The 15,689-nt window shown below is 38.5% G+C and overlaps 1 protein-coding gene across 1 annotated transcript in view; it reads right to left on the bottom strand.

Moving 5' to 3' along the window:
• LOC113095467 (partitioning defective 3 homolog B-like) overlaps window positions 1-11,950 on the bottom strand; it is an 84,359-nt gene extending 72,409 nt beyond the window's left edge. Inside the window, exons 1-2 of the mRNA XM_026261005.1 lie at window positions 11,819-11,950; window positions 8,162-8,278 (exon numbers count right to left, since the gene is read on the bottom strand). Of these exons, the coding sequence (XP_026116790.1) occupies window positions 8,162-8,235 (74 nt within the window). The 5' untranslated portion in view covers window positions 8,236-8,278; window positions 11,819-11,950. The remainder of the gene's footprint in view (window positions 1-8,161; window positions 8,279-11,818) is intronic.
• Between the last annotated feature and the right edge of the window lie 3,739 nt (window positions 11,951-15,689).

The raw sequence follows: 15,689 nt of genomic DNA, 5'->3' as shown, positions 1-15,689 counted from the left end.
ACCACAGGAAACAGATGATTCTTCTGCACAATCTGACTTTGCTGTAGCCTGGAATTGAACTACTGGTTTCGCCTGGTCAGAGGAGAACTGGCCCCCCAACTGAGACTGGTTTCTCCCAAGGTTTTTTTCTCCATTCTGTCACCGATGGAGTTTCGGTTCCTTGCCGCTGTCGCCTCTGACTTGCTTAGTTGGGGTCACTTTATATACCGCGATATCGTTGACTTGATTGCAAATAAATGCACAGACACTATTTAAACTGAACAGAGATGACATAGCTGAATTCAATGATGAACTGCCTTTAACTATCATTTTGCATTATTGAGACACTGTTTTCCAAATGAATGTTGTTCAGTGCTTTGACGCAATGTATTTTGTTTAAAGCACTATATAAATAAAGGTGACTGATTGATTGATTGACAAATGCACAGACAGCGGTTCACAAATAAATGCCAGGTAGAGTTGTGTTTGTGACATTAAACACATTTGTAAATATATATTTTTTTATTTGCAAATCTCATTTTATTTATTTGTGAGTTTTATATATTTTTTTGTGAAACTCTTTACATTTATTTGTGAATTTGATATATTTTTGTGAATCTCGTTACATTTATTTATGGATCATAATCTATTTATTTTGAATAATGCAACAATTCTAACCCCATACCAGGGCTCTAGACAGAGACAAAAATGTGTGAAAAATAAATATATAAACAAAATGACATAAAAATGTGTGACAATAATTTAAAATATTGTTCTCATTAGTATTGTACCAGTCAATAAAAAAAAAAAAAAAAAAAAAATTCCATATGCTCTTTCAACACATATCAGCTATTCAAAGTGTGCTTCAGTATTTGTTGCACAAAACAATGGAAAAATCATGAGGTTTGAAGTGAAATTTGTGAAAACATGACCTTTAAGGAGAGTTATTTTTTAATGAGTCAGTCAAAATGATTAAAATACAGCCCCAAACTCAGTAGTGTGTTGGTGGTTTGATTCAAACTCACATCCGTTGTTCAGAGCCTCTACTGAATTCACAAGTGACTCCCTTCACTGAATCAATTCAAAACAAAACTGCAATTTATGTGTTCATATAACAATGTGTAATTAAGCACACATATCAATGACAGAGTTTTGCTGAAATAAATAATAATACAATAAATAAATAAATGTTTATACTACTGAAGTCAATGGGGACCAGAAAATGGTTACCAACATGATTAACAGAATCTGAAAACTGAACAATCTGAAACACAGAAGCGAGATTGGAAGGTGTTTAGTTGAAAAGCATGTATTTTAGCATTGCTGCAACGCTGTGGTGACCAATCAGAATTCAGGACCTAAACTATCTATCTAATAAAGCAGCAACAAATCTGTAAGCGTCACATGGAATAACTCAATCATTCTCATCAGATGAGACAAAGTGCACCCTTATTCCCCTAACCTTCCGATGAAACATGACCCGCATCAAGCAGGCAAGAAAGACAATCAATTTTGAAGAAGACCACAAGGCTGCGGATGCCATAATGGACACATCCATGTTTGGATGAGGAGAGGAAAGAACCGGACCTATCAATTTCACACAACTCTCCCCTTAAGTAAATTTGCGGCGAGCTTCGGCACTCTAATTGGTGGACATTTTCAGAAATGAAATTTGACAACAGAAGATAGCCTGCAATGACAGGTCGGCTCCCAGACTCCCTAACCTGAAGTGACGGCACTTTTTATGTGCCACCTGCAATTAAAGAAATAATTAGAAGCATTTTGGCAGATGTAACATTATTTAGACAGGCCATAAATGTTCGCCAACCCCTCCTGTGTTCTCTCGTTTGCAGGTGAAGCGCAATTTGTGCATGAACTGTTTCATTAAAACACTAGTTACACCGAATCTACCATTGCACGGCAGGCAGAGTGCATTCTGGGTAGACAAAGCTGTGTCTAGGAGGTAAGAAAGTAATTAAGTATTCTATCCTCAACCCTCAATATTAAAACTGTGCACCTCCAAAAAGGTCTAAAAAGAAAGAAAATAAAGCATTTCTCTTTCAGTTCAATCAAGCTGAGATGGAATCACGAGGTGAATATAATTTAAACCAATCTGCAATTTCTACTTTTTAGAAATAAGCTTCCACATCTTCTTTTTCCAAAAACAGAATGGCACAGTATGCAGCGGCGTGACTTGTTGCTTAGCTACAAGATCCATCTAGAAGAAACAGCTAAGTGAATGCTTTGTGGGAGGGCACACACGTGTGCGCATGAGTGTGTGTGTGTGCTTTCCTTCTTGTATGTGCTTCAATGGGAGAGTGATGTGGAATTGCTTTTCTTCAACGAGTGACAGGCAGGAAGTTCTTGAACAAATATGAGAGGAGGAAATACAGAATGGAAAAGGAGAAATAGAATGAGGGAAGTGCATTGAGAGGAAGAGAAAATCTCAGGGGCGGAACACATTAGCAGCACTTGTCCGGTTCTCCAGATTAGGCCAGATGAATCATAAGGACTACAAACCAGAAGATGCTGCCTCTATAAGCTTTTATTTTCTGCCTTTCAAAGCCTATTCATAGCAAGTCTGAAGTTTTGGGGCACAAAAAAAAAAAAGAACTATGATTCTCTATGAGCTTTTTATATACTGTGTTTTAATTTGGAGGCTGAACCAGTTTTAATTATCTGAATGCTGATCAATTAAATAAATAAATAAATAAATAAATAAATAAATAAAATAAAAATACTGATCTTCCTGCTAATGTCTTTTTTAGAAGCTAACCTTTTCAGATTAAATATATAAAAATGTATAAACAAATGCATCATTCATTCATATATATATATATATATATATATATATATATATATATATATATATATATATATATATATATGTATATATATATATATATATATATATATATATATAGCAATTTATAAAAAAATATACACTTTAAATATAAAGAAATAATTTACACACACATAAATTAATATTCAGTTTATATAATAAATATTAGTATTATTACATAACATTTATTAATTATATATTTCTTTATATTTAAAAATTGCGTTTTAATTAAACACTGATGCCTTTTTTAATGAAAAGAAAAAAATAGTTATGTTAGACAGCTGTTGGAAGACTGGTCAACCATCTTGCCCATTTCTAACAAGGTTACCTACATTTCTTTCTGACACATGGAAAAAACATTAAACCCTCATTGCAGGAGGCATCGTGAATAAGAGAGACAGAAGCGGTGTCAGGCCAGGGAAGGGTTTGCAGATACTGGGAGACACTTAAGGGAGCGGGCTGGCACTCTTTAAAAGCAGCCGAACGCGCCTGCAGCTCTCATTCAGCTCAGCAGAATGGCTGATTAATTAACGGGCAAAAAAGCACTCCAGCACTCACACAACCAATACTAAAAGCTTTTCTTTCTCCATCTAGTGATTTCTATAATTATTTTGATGGCGAGGCTGTGCTCCAGGCATCAAGAAAGCAGGGAGGGAGGAGGTAGAGGGTACATGCGGAGACGAAGAGAAGAAAGAGCCCTAACTATGTTTTTTGTATGGGAAATCGTTCAGTGAGGTATCTGGGCACAATGGCTGCTGATGGGGGACCTGAGTGGACATTGGTAACCTGTGGAGTAGCTCTTGATGGGTCTGTGCCATATTTTGGGCTGACCCTGGTGGGGTTACATTGAGGATTGGAGGACTGTTTGCTTAGTGCAGTGTGGGGGCTATTGTTCTGGAGCACATCCAGGACACAGCATTCATACAGCGAGGTAGAGTGCTGAGTGGAGAGCAGGCAACCTTGTGGACCCCTTCCTCCTCTTATCAAACCAATCCCCCACTTTTTCCTTGTTTGTGTGTCTCTAAAAGTGTTTTTGGAGATGTGGAAAGCAGAGGTTGGCAATCTGCAACTCTCCATTGGTCTCTAAAGAACTGGGTTACCCCTGTGCAGATAAGCGAGCCACCTGTCTCCCCCATGCCTACCTCTGGAGGGAATAATGATTATTTTTTAATTGGAGAGGAGCAGAGCTCTGGAGAGGCTGGTTGTTATAGTAACTTTCCACTCTGAGCCTCTTCAGGGCCGAAGGAGCAGCTCGCTGTGGACCCTTCTTCTAACAACCAATACCAAATCGCTCCTCACTCGCTTCTCTCTCATGAGGAGAACCTCAAGAGCCCCTCACTCTTTTCTCCCAACGCATTCTCAACGTCCTTCAACTGCCTGCCTCTCCACCTCTCCAGAGTTTTAGATCTCAGATTTCAATTGCTCAAATCACTTGCATCGGCATGAGTCATATGTTTGACTGGTATTATTTATGTATTCATCTGCATTTATGTGATAAAGATAAAGTAAAAACAATATTATTGTGAAATATTATTTCAAATTCCTGTAACGGTAAATCTGAATTTTCAGCAGCCTGAATGCCAGTCATTCTAATATGCTGATTTGTTGCTCAAGAAACACTGCTTATTATTAATTCTAATTCTAACTTATTATGAACAGTTGAGATGCTTGGCATTTTTGTGGAAACAGTGGAACATGTTTTTCAGGATATTCTGAATAATAGAAAGTTTAAAAGGACTTTTTTGTCTCTTAATTAAACTTCATATTCACATTTATGGCAGTTGTATATCATAAAGTCAAAAGTGTCACAACTGTTCTGATATCATAATTTAGAAAAGAAAAGGGCTTTGATCTTTTGCTATATAGTTTATTTTGCAGTATGTAAATATTTGTATAGCACAGAATTACATGAGAGTGAGTAACAGTGACTATATTTCCAGAACAAGAAGGATTGAAAGATGGTGAAAATTATCATGAGAAGCTTTTGTCTTGTATTAGTGGACATGCAAATAAAAGAATAATAAAAAAATAAATGTAAATGCAGAGAACTCTGTTGCACTTCATCACTAACCATACAAGCCACTACACACATTAAGAGACACTTTTTATGACAGCAGTGGGCAGCAGGGTTTGTTTTAAACTGTCTGTCAGTCTAAATAACCAAGCCACTTTAATGACTCTCGGTTGGTGCTTTTAAATCAGACACTGGCCATACAACAGAGCAACTCATCCGTTTAACAAACTCTTCATATGACACTAGAGCGTGCTAATGCTGACACCAGAGTCACTGATGCTATTCTCATTCACATCCTCAATTTACCCATCAGCATGAATTTACTCAAAATACTCTGCTTATGCTGGGCAGAACTGAATATGCATCGGTATTCAAAACCCACACCCCCTCTCAGAGTGTGAAAAACTAAAGGTGGGGAAATTAACCATTTTTATTTTATTTCTTTTTTTAAACGGAGGCTGTAGGAGACACCTGGCCATGCACAGAGTAGGATAAAGTGTCATACATAAGACAAATATATATCCATAATTAGCTGAGCTGTGCCATAGCTGATACACCTTTACCTTTGTGTGGCAGAAATCTATCCCTTCATACAAATAAATGAGCTTCTTTCAGCCAACTATTGTAACTGACCCCTCATGCTGAACCTTCCTGTTCCAAATGAAACTCCCAAATATCCACTCAGAAATGACCACAGAGATGACTGGAGCGAAACATTCAGGTATCTATAATGTACAGGAACATGCTAGTTTCTTTTAAATTACTTTTGTATAAGAGAGACGTTTTCACTTGTATTTGTCAGTCAAAACACAAAAAGTCAGTTGTGAAGACATTTCAGTCAAAAACATAGTTTTTATTCATACACTGGTCAATTTCGATACTCTTAAAGGGAACATCAAAGGCAAAATTCACTTTTACATGGTGTTTGCATATAAATGTGTCAGCAGTGTGTGGACACAACCACCTTACAATGATAAAACTCCATTCACTCCTTTTTTAAGTTCACCAAGGCTGCATTTATTTAATAAAAAATACAGTATAAAGTAATATTTTGTTTTAAACAACAGTTTTCTATTTTATTAAACTTTAAAATGTAGTTTACTCCTGTGATGGCAATGCTAAATTTTCAGCAGTACTCCAGTCTTCAGTGACACAGGATCCTTCAGAAATCATTCTAACATATTGATAATACTAATATTTCACATAATACTGTTCTACTGTATCTTTCATCAATTAAGTGCAAACCCCAGTAAGCATAAGAGACTTCATTCAACAACATTAAAAAAAAATAATAATAAAATACTCCAAACTATTGACCGGTAGTGTATGATCCAAAATTTCAGGGGAGGCATTGAGCAAACAACACAGGCAATGAGAACACAACGGCAAGAACTTGAATCGTATTTACAATAAACTGGAAAGGTCAAGGAAGACCTTTCGGATACATCCAGCTGATTTTCTCTCTCCCACTTTCCTTTTCTGTCTCTCTCAGGATCTACAACAACAGGCTCAGTCAATAAAGTCTCTCTCTGAACAAATGCCACTCAGGAGCATATGGAGGAGAACAGCATGGCTCCAACTCACACTTCTCATGCTTCCAAGTCCAAAAAAGCCTCTGCAAACACCACACAAAATAAAGACTGCAAAATCACCTCTGCATCTCAGCTAAATATATAATTTTCTCCTGTCTTCTGAGAGAATATACATGACACGCCGAGAGACAGAGATAAAGAGATAGAGGAAGTGACCTAGTGCTGTGTGGAACTCAGTAATGGACCACAAAAAGCTGTAAGTCCTGGAGAGTGAATGAGATGGAAAGAGACAAAAAAAGAGAGATCTAATCCTGTGTGTAATACAATGTATCATCTAAGATCCTGTGTGTCATACATGCTCCTCTGTGCCCTGCCTTTCTGAAACGCATGGAATTTTACAAAGCTCATCGTCCAGAAAAGCGAGGTGTGCTTTGACTGGCCAGCTATCTACTGCGTTATGATTGGCCAGATACCTCAAGCGTGTGATGGAAATGTTACACCACTTACCAGGTTCAGGAAACTTTCCTCCATAAAATGAGCTGCACACACTCAAATAAAAAAAAAACTGAAAGTAAAAAAAAAAAAAAAAAAAAAAAAACAATCACATTTTGTTGTTGTTTTCATTCCCTGTGTAAGAAAAGTCAGTAAGTTTGACTTGTAATGTTATAACATTAACTAGCATTATCATAATCCTCTCTGAAAATCCTCTCTGTGTCAAAATGACTGGAAAACAACATGTTAAGCTATATACATTGTATCAGTTAGTACATAAATGTTTTTAAATTCTTGGCAACTGCAAACACTTAACAATTGTTAATTGTGATTATTATTCTATAGAGTGAATTTTTTATTTTTTGAACACCAAAGTTCACAAATATGAAACTCTCTTGTGTAGTGTATTTTGGGTGATACACCCTTCTATTCGCTTGTTAAGTCTGACTTCACGTAGCAGCGCTTCCGTGTCCAAACGCTCTATCAGTTACCACGAGAAAACAACAAAAGGTGCTAATATAAACTCACAATGTTATAGAATACTAGCAAAAAAGTTATAATCTTAACCTTTAACTCCATACTGAAGTCCCAGATAGCCAGACAATGAAAATATAAATATAAAAAAATATATAAAAAGTATTTGTGTTTGGGACACTGTGAGCACGGAGACTGTAGTGTATACCGTAAGTTTGAAAGCGTTTAGCTTAAATGATTAATATGAATAAACAGTGCTCATAAACAGCTGCTGAGGTAGTATTCTCAAGTGAAGCGAGTTGAGGCTTGGACCCGGAAGCAGCGCTTCTTACGTCATCACTTAACAACCGAATAGGTTTCTCGTTGATGTAGGTAAGGTTCCTTGGGAGTAGTTGTCCTCCTATGAGCCCTAAGCTCCCAAATTTATTTTACTCCTAGAGGGCATTTCTTGCCACTGTTGCTTTGTGCTGGCTCAAGGGATCTATGTCTGACACCCTAAAAACTGCATTAACACAATCTCCACAGTTACAGACAAGTCAGTATAGTCATGATCAAAATACAAAGGCTGTTCCAAAAGGTCAGTAGCAATTCCATAATGCAATGTGACAATGCAAAATGCAATGTGACAATGCATTAATATTATTCATTCAAAGAATCAATAAAACAGGAATGAAATCTAATTTAAAAAATCATTATTTTACCCAATACCTGTGTACTATGTACACTACCACGAGGTTCGATCTCAGTTAGGATGCTGTCTATGTAGGCAGAAGAAAGCATGGTAGCTCACTAGGTTTTGATTGTGTGGTGTGATGACATCAATCCCACCTCTCTCTCTCTTCCTTCATCCTCTCCAACTCTTCCTCACTCAGAATTTCTGACATCTGCTTCTGCGCATTCATTTTTGTCTCCGTCTTGCACTTCTCTTCTTTTTTCTTTCCAAATCTGAGAGAATGAGAGATGGTCACAGAAAGACATCACTGAGTGATCACTATTCGCAAATGACGTTTTTCTAGGAAAACAGGCTGAATGACTGTCTAGTGTTTGTGAGTACACTCTGGGGAGTCCCTTAATGGCTGTAGGGGCCAGACCGTGTCAGTAGAGATGTTCTGTAAACATGCATCATTTCTGCACCAGTGATTGAGTCCTGCACCCGTCTCCATTTTCTTCTCTCATAGAAGGTCATTTCTCATGTGTGCCTGTGTCTCAAACCCACTGCGGCCCAGCCAAGCAGCACAGCACACAGCTTCAGCGCAGTGTATCAATGTCAGAGCGACCAGAGGCCATAGCCTCCAGCTACACACGCACAAACACACACCAGGTCTCCTCCAATCATATGCACACTCTGCGAGTGGAAATTCTTTACCAACTCACATCCAGTGCACACTCAAACACAGGAATGGGATCTGATCACAGACATTTTCAAAATCTCAGTGAGTCAGGCTGTTGTTCCCACATGTTTCTAAACTACCACCATCTTTCCAGTTCCAAAGAAGCCATCTCCATCCTGCTTCAATGATTATCGTCCTGTTGCACTTACTCCCATCCTCATGAAGTGCTTTGAACTACTAGTCATGCACCACATCAAGTCTGCCCTCCCCCCTCCCTGGACCCCTTTCAGTTTGCATATCGGTCCAACCGGTCGACTGATGATGCCATCGCCACAGCCGTCCACTCAGCACTCACACATCTGGACAAAAAGAATATGTCAGAATGCTGTTCATAGACTTCAGTTCAGCATTCAACACAATCATCCCTCAACAGCTCATTTACAAACTGCTCCAGCTGGGGCTCAACACTTTGACAACGCTTTGACACTGGCTGTTGGACTTTCTGACTGGAAGACCTCAGGCAGTACAGGTCAGCAGCAACACATCCAGCACCATCACAGTGAACACTCTTCACTCTACTGACCCATGACTGCACACCGTCACACAACTCAAAACTCTTCATTAAGTTTGCGGATGACATGACTGTGGTGGGTCTCATTAGCAACAAAGATGAGACAAACTACAGGAGCGAGGAGAGCAGCCTGGCTGGCTGGTGCAACAATCTCTCTCTGAAGGTGGAGAAGACGAAGGAGATTGTTGTTGACTTCAGGAGAGTACACACTCAGTACATTCCTCTGACCATCAATGGTGCGACTGTGGAGAGAGTGAGCAGCACCAAGTTACTAGGTGTGCACAACACAGAGGACCTCTCCTGGACTGAAAACACAACAGCACTGACCAAGAAATCACAACAGCGTCTCTACTTCCTCCGCAAACGGAGGAGAGCCAGAGCCCCACGCCCAATCATGTACACCTTCTACAGAGGCAACATCGAGAGCATCCTGTCGATCTGCATCACTGTGTGGTATGGCACCTGCAACGCCTCCTGCCGAAAAACTCTCCAATGCATTGTGAGAGCAGCTTAGCTCCCCTCCCTCCAAGACATTTATGGAACCCGTCTCACCCGTAAAGCCCTCTGCACCCACCTGTCACACAGCTTCCATCAGGGAGGAGACTGCAGAGTCTCCAGGCCAGGACCAGCAGACTGAAGGACAGCCTCATCCACCAGGCTGTCAAGAAGCTGAACTCCCTCCCGAACTTGCACTAAAAATCTTTTATATGCACTGTTGTTCACTTAATTGATTTGCATGATCTGCTGATCATGATGTGAGCATGTCTCTCATATACGTTGAGGGAGAACATGAGCTGTACGGTGTCCTATGCTGCACTGCGGTTGAACTTATGCCGTGTTTCCACCGAAATTACCCGGAAGAATTGTACCAGGAACTTTTTCCACCCAGACCTGTTGCTTTCTGCATTTCCACCGCGGTCTAAAGTACCGTGAAGATTAGGTAAATAGTCTCGTGACGTAGGTCTGTGTGAGTTACTCAATAGAAAGTATGCACATTTTGGACTTGCATCCTTTGTAGTTCGGACTTTGCGCATTTGACTCTGGAGTGTGATGTCGGCAACAACGCAAATCCAGTAATTCTGCAAACAGCAGCGTAACATCAGTCAGCTAGCCTTGGCTACTGCAATTTTACTGACTGTATATTTACAATAAAATGAAAAAGGATATCAAATACGTTTTCATTTAAACATAATAATAGCCGCAGAAATGTACTTAGTTCAGGGAAATGTGTATATATACAACCATTACAATTAAACAAAATATTATATTCATTGATATATTTATTAATTTTATTAGCTTTATGAATTTACTTTTTATTTTAATTTTAACATATAGATAAACTGAATACAGACCAAAGATTACCTGTTAGATTTACCTACAACAAATTATATTTTATGTTTAACCACTAAAGAGACATCAGAGGCAGCAGCAAGCAGATTAGAATTTTTAAACAACTACATTCTTGCCTAAAATACTTTAAAAATTACATTTCATGACACAATAACATAAATATTTTGAAAATGATCCAAAGAAAAGGTGGTTGAAAACACAATGCTGCATGAACTCAACCAATCAGCATGTTTAACGCTCAAGTCCCGCCCCCGAAAGTTCCGGAACTTACATTTACATTACATTTAATCATTTAGCAGACGCTTTTATCCAAAGCGACTTACAAATGAGAACAATAGAAGCAGTCTGGTCAACATATGTATATATATATATATATTTTTTTATTTTTTATTTTTTTTTTTAAATGAAAAAGACAAGAAAAGGAAAAAGTACAGGTGTTAGGAACTTTAAAAAAGTTCTACCTCGCCAGCAGAGACTTCCTGAGGGGCCTTTTTTTTTTACCCAGAACCTTATCTAGATCCTGGTTCCTGCAGTGGAAACACACCGAGTACCAGCCCTAAGTCTCTAGTTCCTGGGTAAAGTTCCTGTGGTGGAAACGCGGCTTTATACACACCATGATTTCACTTGAATATAATCACAGGCATGCAGCTACTTTGAAAAATAAAGATAAAAACACATACATACATACACACACACACACACACACACACATAACCATGTAAGGTATTTCATATATTCACATATCTAAAAAATGACATGAATGAATAATAATAAAAATAATAAATAATAAATGAATAGAAAATTAAAAAAAAAAACTAATGAATGAATGACTGAATGAATAACCAAACCAAATGAATACCAAAAGAATAAAATAACAAACAAACAAACAAACAAACGAGGGCTCAAAGGAATGAATTAAGGGACCAATAAATTGAACAGTGAACACATGAATCCAGTAAATGAACAGATAATTTAGGGAAACAATGAATTACTAAATGAATAAAAGAATGAATTGATTATAAATGAACAAATGGAGACCACAATGCATAAACCCGCTTTCATTTGTCTTGGGTGTGTATATATCTTTCTCAGCAGAACCTTTGAGACATCTAATGCAATGCCTTCAAAAACTACAGTTTAACACTAACACATAAGGACTGTGTTCAGCTGTGGGAAGGCACAGAGTGAATAAAACTAAAGTAGTAGCAAAATTCAAAGGTGATTCACACTTGCCTGCAGCTCAGTCATCGCGGCCTCATCTAAGTCAATAGATTTGTCCAGAACATTTACTTCTTTCACTCCGTCTCCACCCGTTACTCAGTGCTCGAGCAGGACGGATGATTCACTGCCCGTCAGCGCTCCAGACTTTCCTCTTGTTTCCAAACAAAGTCCAATGAGCAAACGCTATGTTGCCAAGTTGCTGATTGACATTGCCAGCAGGAGAAGACGGCTTTCCCAGACAAACTGGGGAAGTGTTAAGATATCTGTATGAGGAATAAGGTGTCAGAATGATCAGTGAGCCTGTGGTTAAACACAGGCCAAATTAACTTTCTGCCACACTAACAAAAGACTAGGGAACTGAAAACATTTACTGGACATGGTTATTTCTTACTGGCCAAGAAACTGTATTCTGCACTATGAAAATATTAAGATTATATTAATTCTGAGAATTATTTATGAACAGAAATGTACTCTGCTCATGTTTCATGAATGAGGCCCAATGGTAATTTAGTTGGCCGATCATATAGCTGTAATTTGATTAGCTTACATCACCTACGTCAGATAAGAAGAGACCAAAATATAAAACACACACGCACAGCTCTGAGAGGAAGGCTGAGCTGAGAAATCCTACAGTAAGTCATATACCTCTAAGTGACCCCAGACATGTGAGACAGCAGGAGACATCCTCACACAGACACATTCAGTTCTTCAGTGTAATCGGTGCTGACTAATGCAGCTTAAGTGCAGACCAGATTTTCCATGCACCACTCAAACTTACAATAACACACACTCATCGCTTATACCTGTTCTTACAGCACTCCCTCACTTTCTTAGATACACACGCACACAACATGTCTGAAATGAAAAGAAAATGAAAACACACCACAAGTCACGTCATAATACACAGGTTATGTTTAGCAGAGCTAGAAAGAAGAAACTGAATTATTCTTCTAGACTGTCCACTTCCTCCTCCATAGCATTAACTGATTCAAAAAATCAGATTTATTCTAGTAAAGTGATTTAAATTAACATATTAGTTCTATTGAACTGATTTAAAATGGCAGATTTATTTTGGAACAAATTCAAATAGGCAGATTCATTCTAGTGAACTGATTCAAGAATCAGATTCATTCTAGTGAAATGATTCAAAAGTCAGATTTATTCTGGTAAACTATTTAAATGACATATTTACTTAAGTGAACAATTTTAAAATAGTCAGATACATTCTAGTAACTGGAATTTAACCATGTTAATTTAGTTTGCAAAGTTACTGTTTTGAACAACTCCACTCTGATACCCAGCCCATACCTTAAATTTTTCATGTTTTTTACACTGTTAAAGAGTTGGATTCCCATGCTAAACATGGACAAAGTAAAAAAAAATAAGTTGTACGTTTTAAGGAGTATTTGTCACAAGTTTCGGAAAAGTTTTTTTTCGAGTATGGGTCTGTGGAGCGTTAGATGGAGCGGAATTTCCTTATATGGGTCCTAAGGACACTTCTGCAGGAAGAGTGTGCGCTCCCGTAGAGCAGAGCAGAGACATTCACTGATCAGAGCGAGAGCGAAATGTCACAAAAGAAGTGTGTTTTTTCTTGCCAGGGCAAAACAACCCTGCACAAATTGATAAAAAAAAAAAAAAAAACAGCATTAAGGGACCAGTGGATGGAGTTTATTTTTACAGAGCATCAACGGAGTTGTGCAAGTGTTTTTGTTTGTTCCCTGCATTTCAAAGATGCTTGTTTTACAAACAAGGCCCAGTTTGACGCCGGATTTGCATATCGTTTATTTCCTAAGGATGATGCAGTCCCAACGAAAAAGGGTCACGATCGTGTGTTGGAACCGCAGGCGGTGAGTAAAACTGCTTCAAATATCTCTGTGTTGTTAACTTAGCTATCGGCGCGTAAGCACATAAAGTAAACAACATGCGATGTTGGCGTCAAACTGCACTTTCCGAATGTACACCTTAAAAAAAAAAAAAAAAAAGACGACATAAAGTGGAACTTAGTCATTTTCCACAACCGCTAAGCAAATATATACAGTTTCAATACATACTACATAGAGACGTCGTGTTGTAGTCTGCTCTTGTTAAATTTCAGCCTCTGGATCTGATTCTGGATCATAAATATACGCTGAATCTGACTGTTAGCCATGGTTTGTTTTGGATGTTTTTTTCCTCACGGTAATGTCACTCAGACGATCTCAACGCAAAAGCCTACTCGCGCTCGTGATTCTTTAGCTCCGCCCACACGACACGCCTCCAGCCGCTCATGTTTTTCCGGGAAAAAACGTTACAGCCTATCTTTCTCTTATAAATATAATAAAACTAAATACTGTTTGGAGTTATGAAGCATTTCACCCCCCCCCCCCCCCCCTTTAACGTTTACAGATTATATAGCAATTTATTCAATCAAAACAGGAAGAATCCAACTGTATTCAAATCCTGAGGTGTTTGATTGTATACCAGTTAAGAAGCCTTGTAAACCCAAGCATGCATTATGCTAAATGTGAATGAACAGATGAGAAAGGACAAGCCATCCCACTGTTTCTCTCTCACGATCACGCACACTTCCTGTATGTCCTCTGGCTGTGTATTTGTGTGTGGATGCAGCCCACTCATAACTTAATTACTGTATTTATCTTATTAGACTGCAGCTATTTAATGTTACTGCTTTGGCATGCACTTCCTGAACATCCATTCTGCTGCCTCATTAAGATCAGGCTATATGAGACCTTAAAACTAAAACTCACACTCACATTAATACATGACATGCTGCTAATGCATTCTGACACATTCAAAAAAAAAAAAAAAAAAAAAAAAAAATATTGAAAATAGCAAAATGACTGAACACTCCAAAATTGACAACTGTTGGATAAGGCTGTGAGATTTCGGCAGAGATGAGCAAATTAAAGATTTTAGTAATATCATAAAATAATGTGTTTGATATCCAGAAACATATAGTATGAAGTAAATATGTTTGCATATGATGACACGTATAGTTATTTAATTATAACACTTGAAGGCACATTAGATCCCAGCTAGTCCTGCTAATTCTGCTTTCAAATGCTCCTGGAAGGTCCCATATGAGTTCAGGGGCCCTATTTTAACGATCTGAAACGCAAGTGTCAAAGCGCGAAGCGCAAGTATCTTTGTGGGCGGGTCTCGGCGCTGTTGCTATTTTCCCGACGGGATAAATGGCTCTTGCGCCCGGCGCAAATCTAAAATGGGTTGGTCTGAAGCAGCTTCATTATTCATAGGTGTGGTTTGGGCGTAACGTGAAATAAACCAATCAGAGCGTCATCCAACATTCCCTTTAAAAGCAGGTGCGCAAGTTCCATTATGGATTGCTATTATTATGGCGTATTTACCAGGCGCACGCCAGGAGCGGTTCACAGCCGAGGAGACTGATGTTGGTGTGTTGTATGGGGATGGGAGAATAATTAGCCTGAATAATTTGTAAGCTAGATTTATGCTTATTTTTTTCACATCTTCGTGGCACACCACAATGATTTCCGTCATCTCATGTGTTAATATTTTTTTAGTGTAACAATTTATGATTTGCAAAAATAACTGTTGCATCTGTGTAGATTACATGAGCAAAGTGTATGCGCGTTGTGCACGCTATACATTATATATGCGCCCTTAAAATAGCATAATGAACAACCAACGCGCCACTGACTTTAGACTAGGTTTTTTTCTGGTCAGTGGCGCAATTGTTTAATGGAACAGCAAAATAGCACCAGGGATTGTTTGCGCCGGAACACGCCTCCTTTTTTGCGCTGAACCGCCCAGGGAGCGCAAGTTCATTCACTAGTTTAGCGACGTGCTTCTGTGGAGGGAAAAGCGCGCTTTGCGCGGGTGCAAAATAGGAATGACACATGCGTCA

Source organism: Carassius auratus, unplaced genomic scaffold, assembly GCF_003368295.1.
Source record: "Carassius auratus strain Wakin unplaced genomic scaffold, ASM336829v1 scaf_tig00215734, whole genome shotgun sequence".
Taxonomy (NCBI): domain Eukaryota; kingdom Metazoa; phylum Chordata; class Actinopteri; order Cypriniformes; family Cyprinidae; genus Carassius; species Carassius auratus.
Note: the sequence above shows the minus strand (reverse complement) of the source record. Positions and strands in the feature narration are given on the sequence as shown.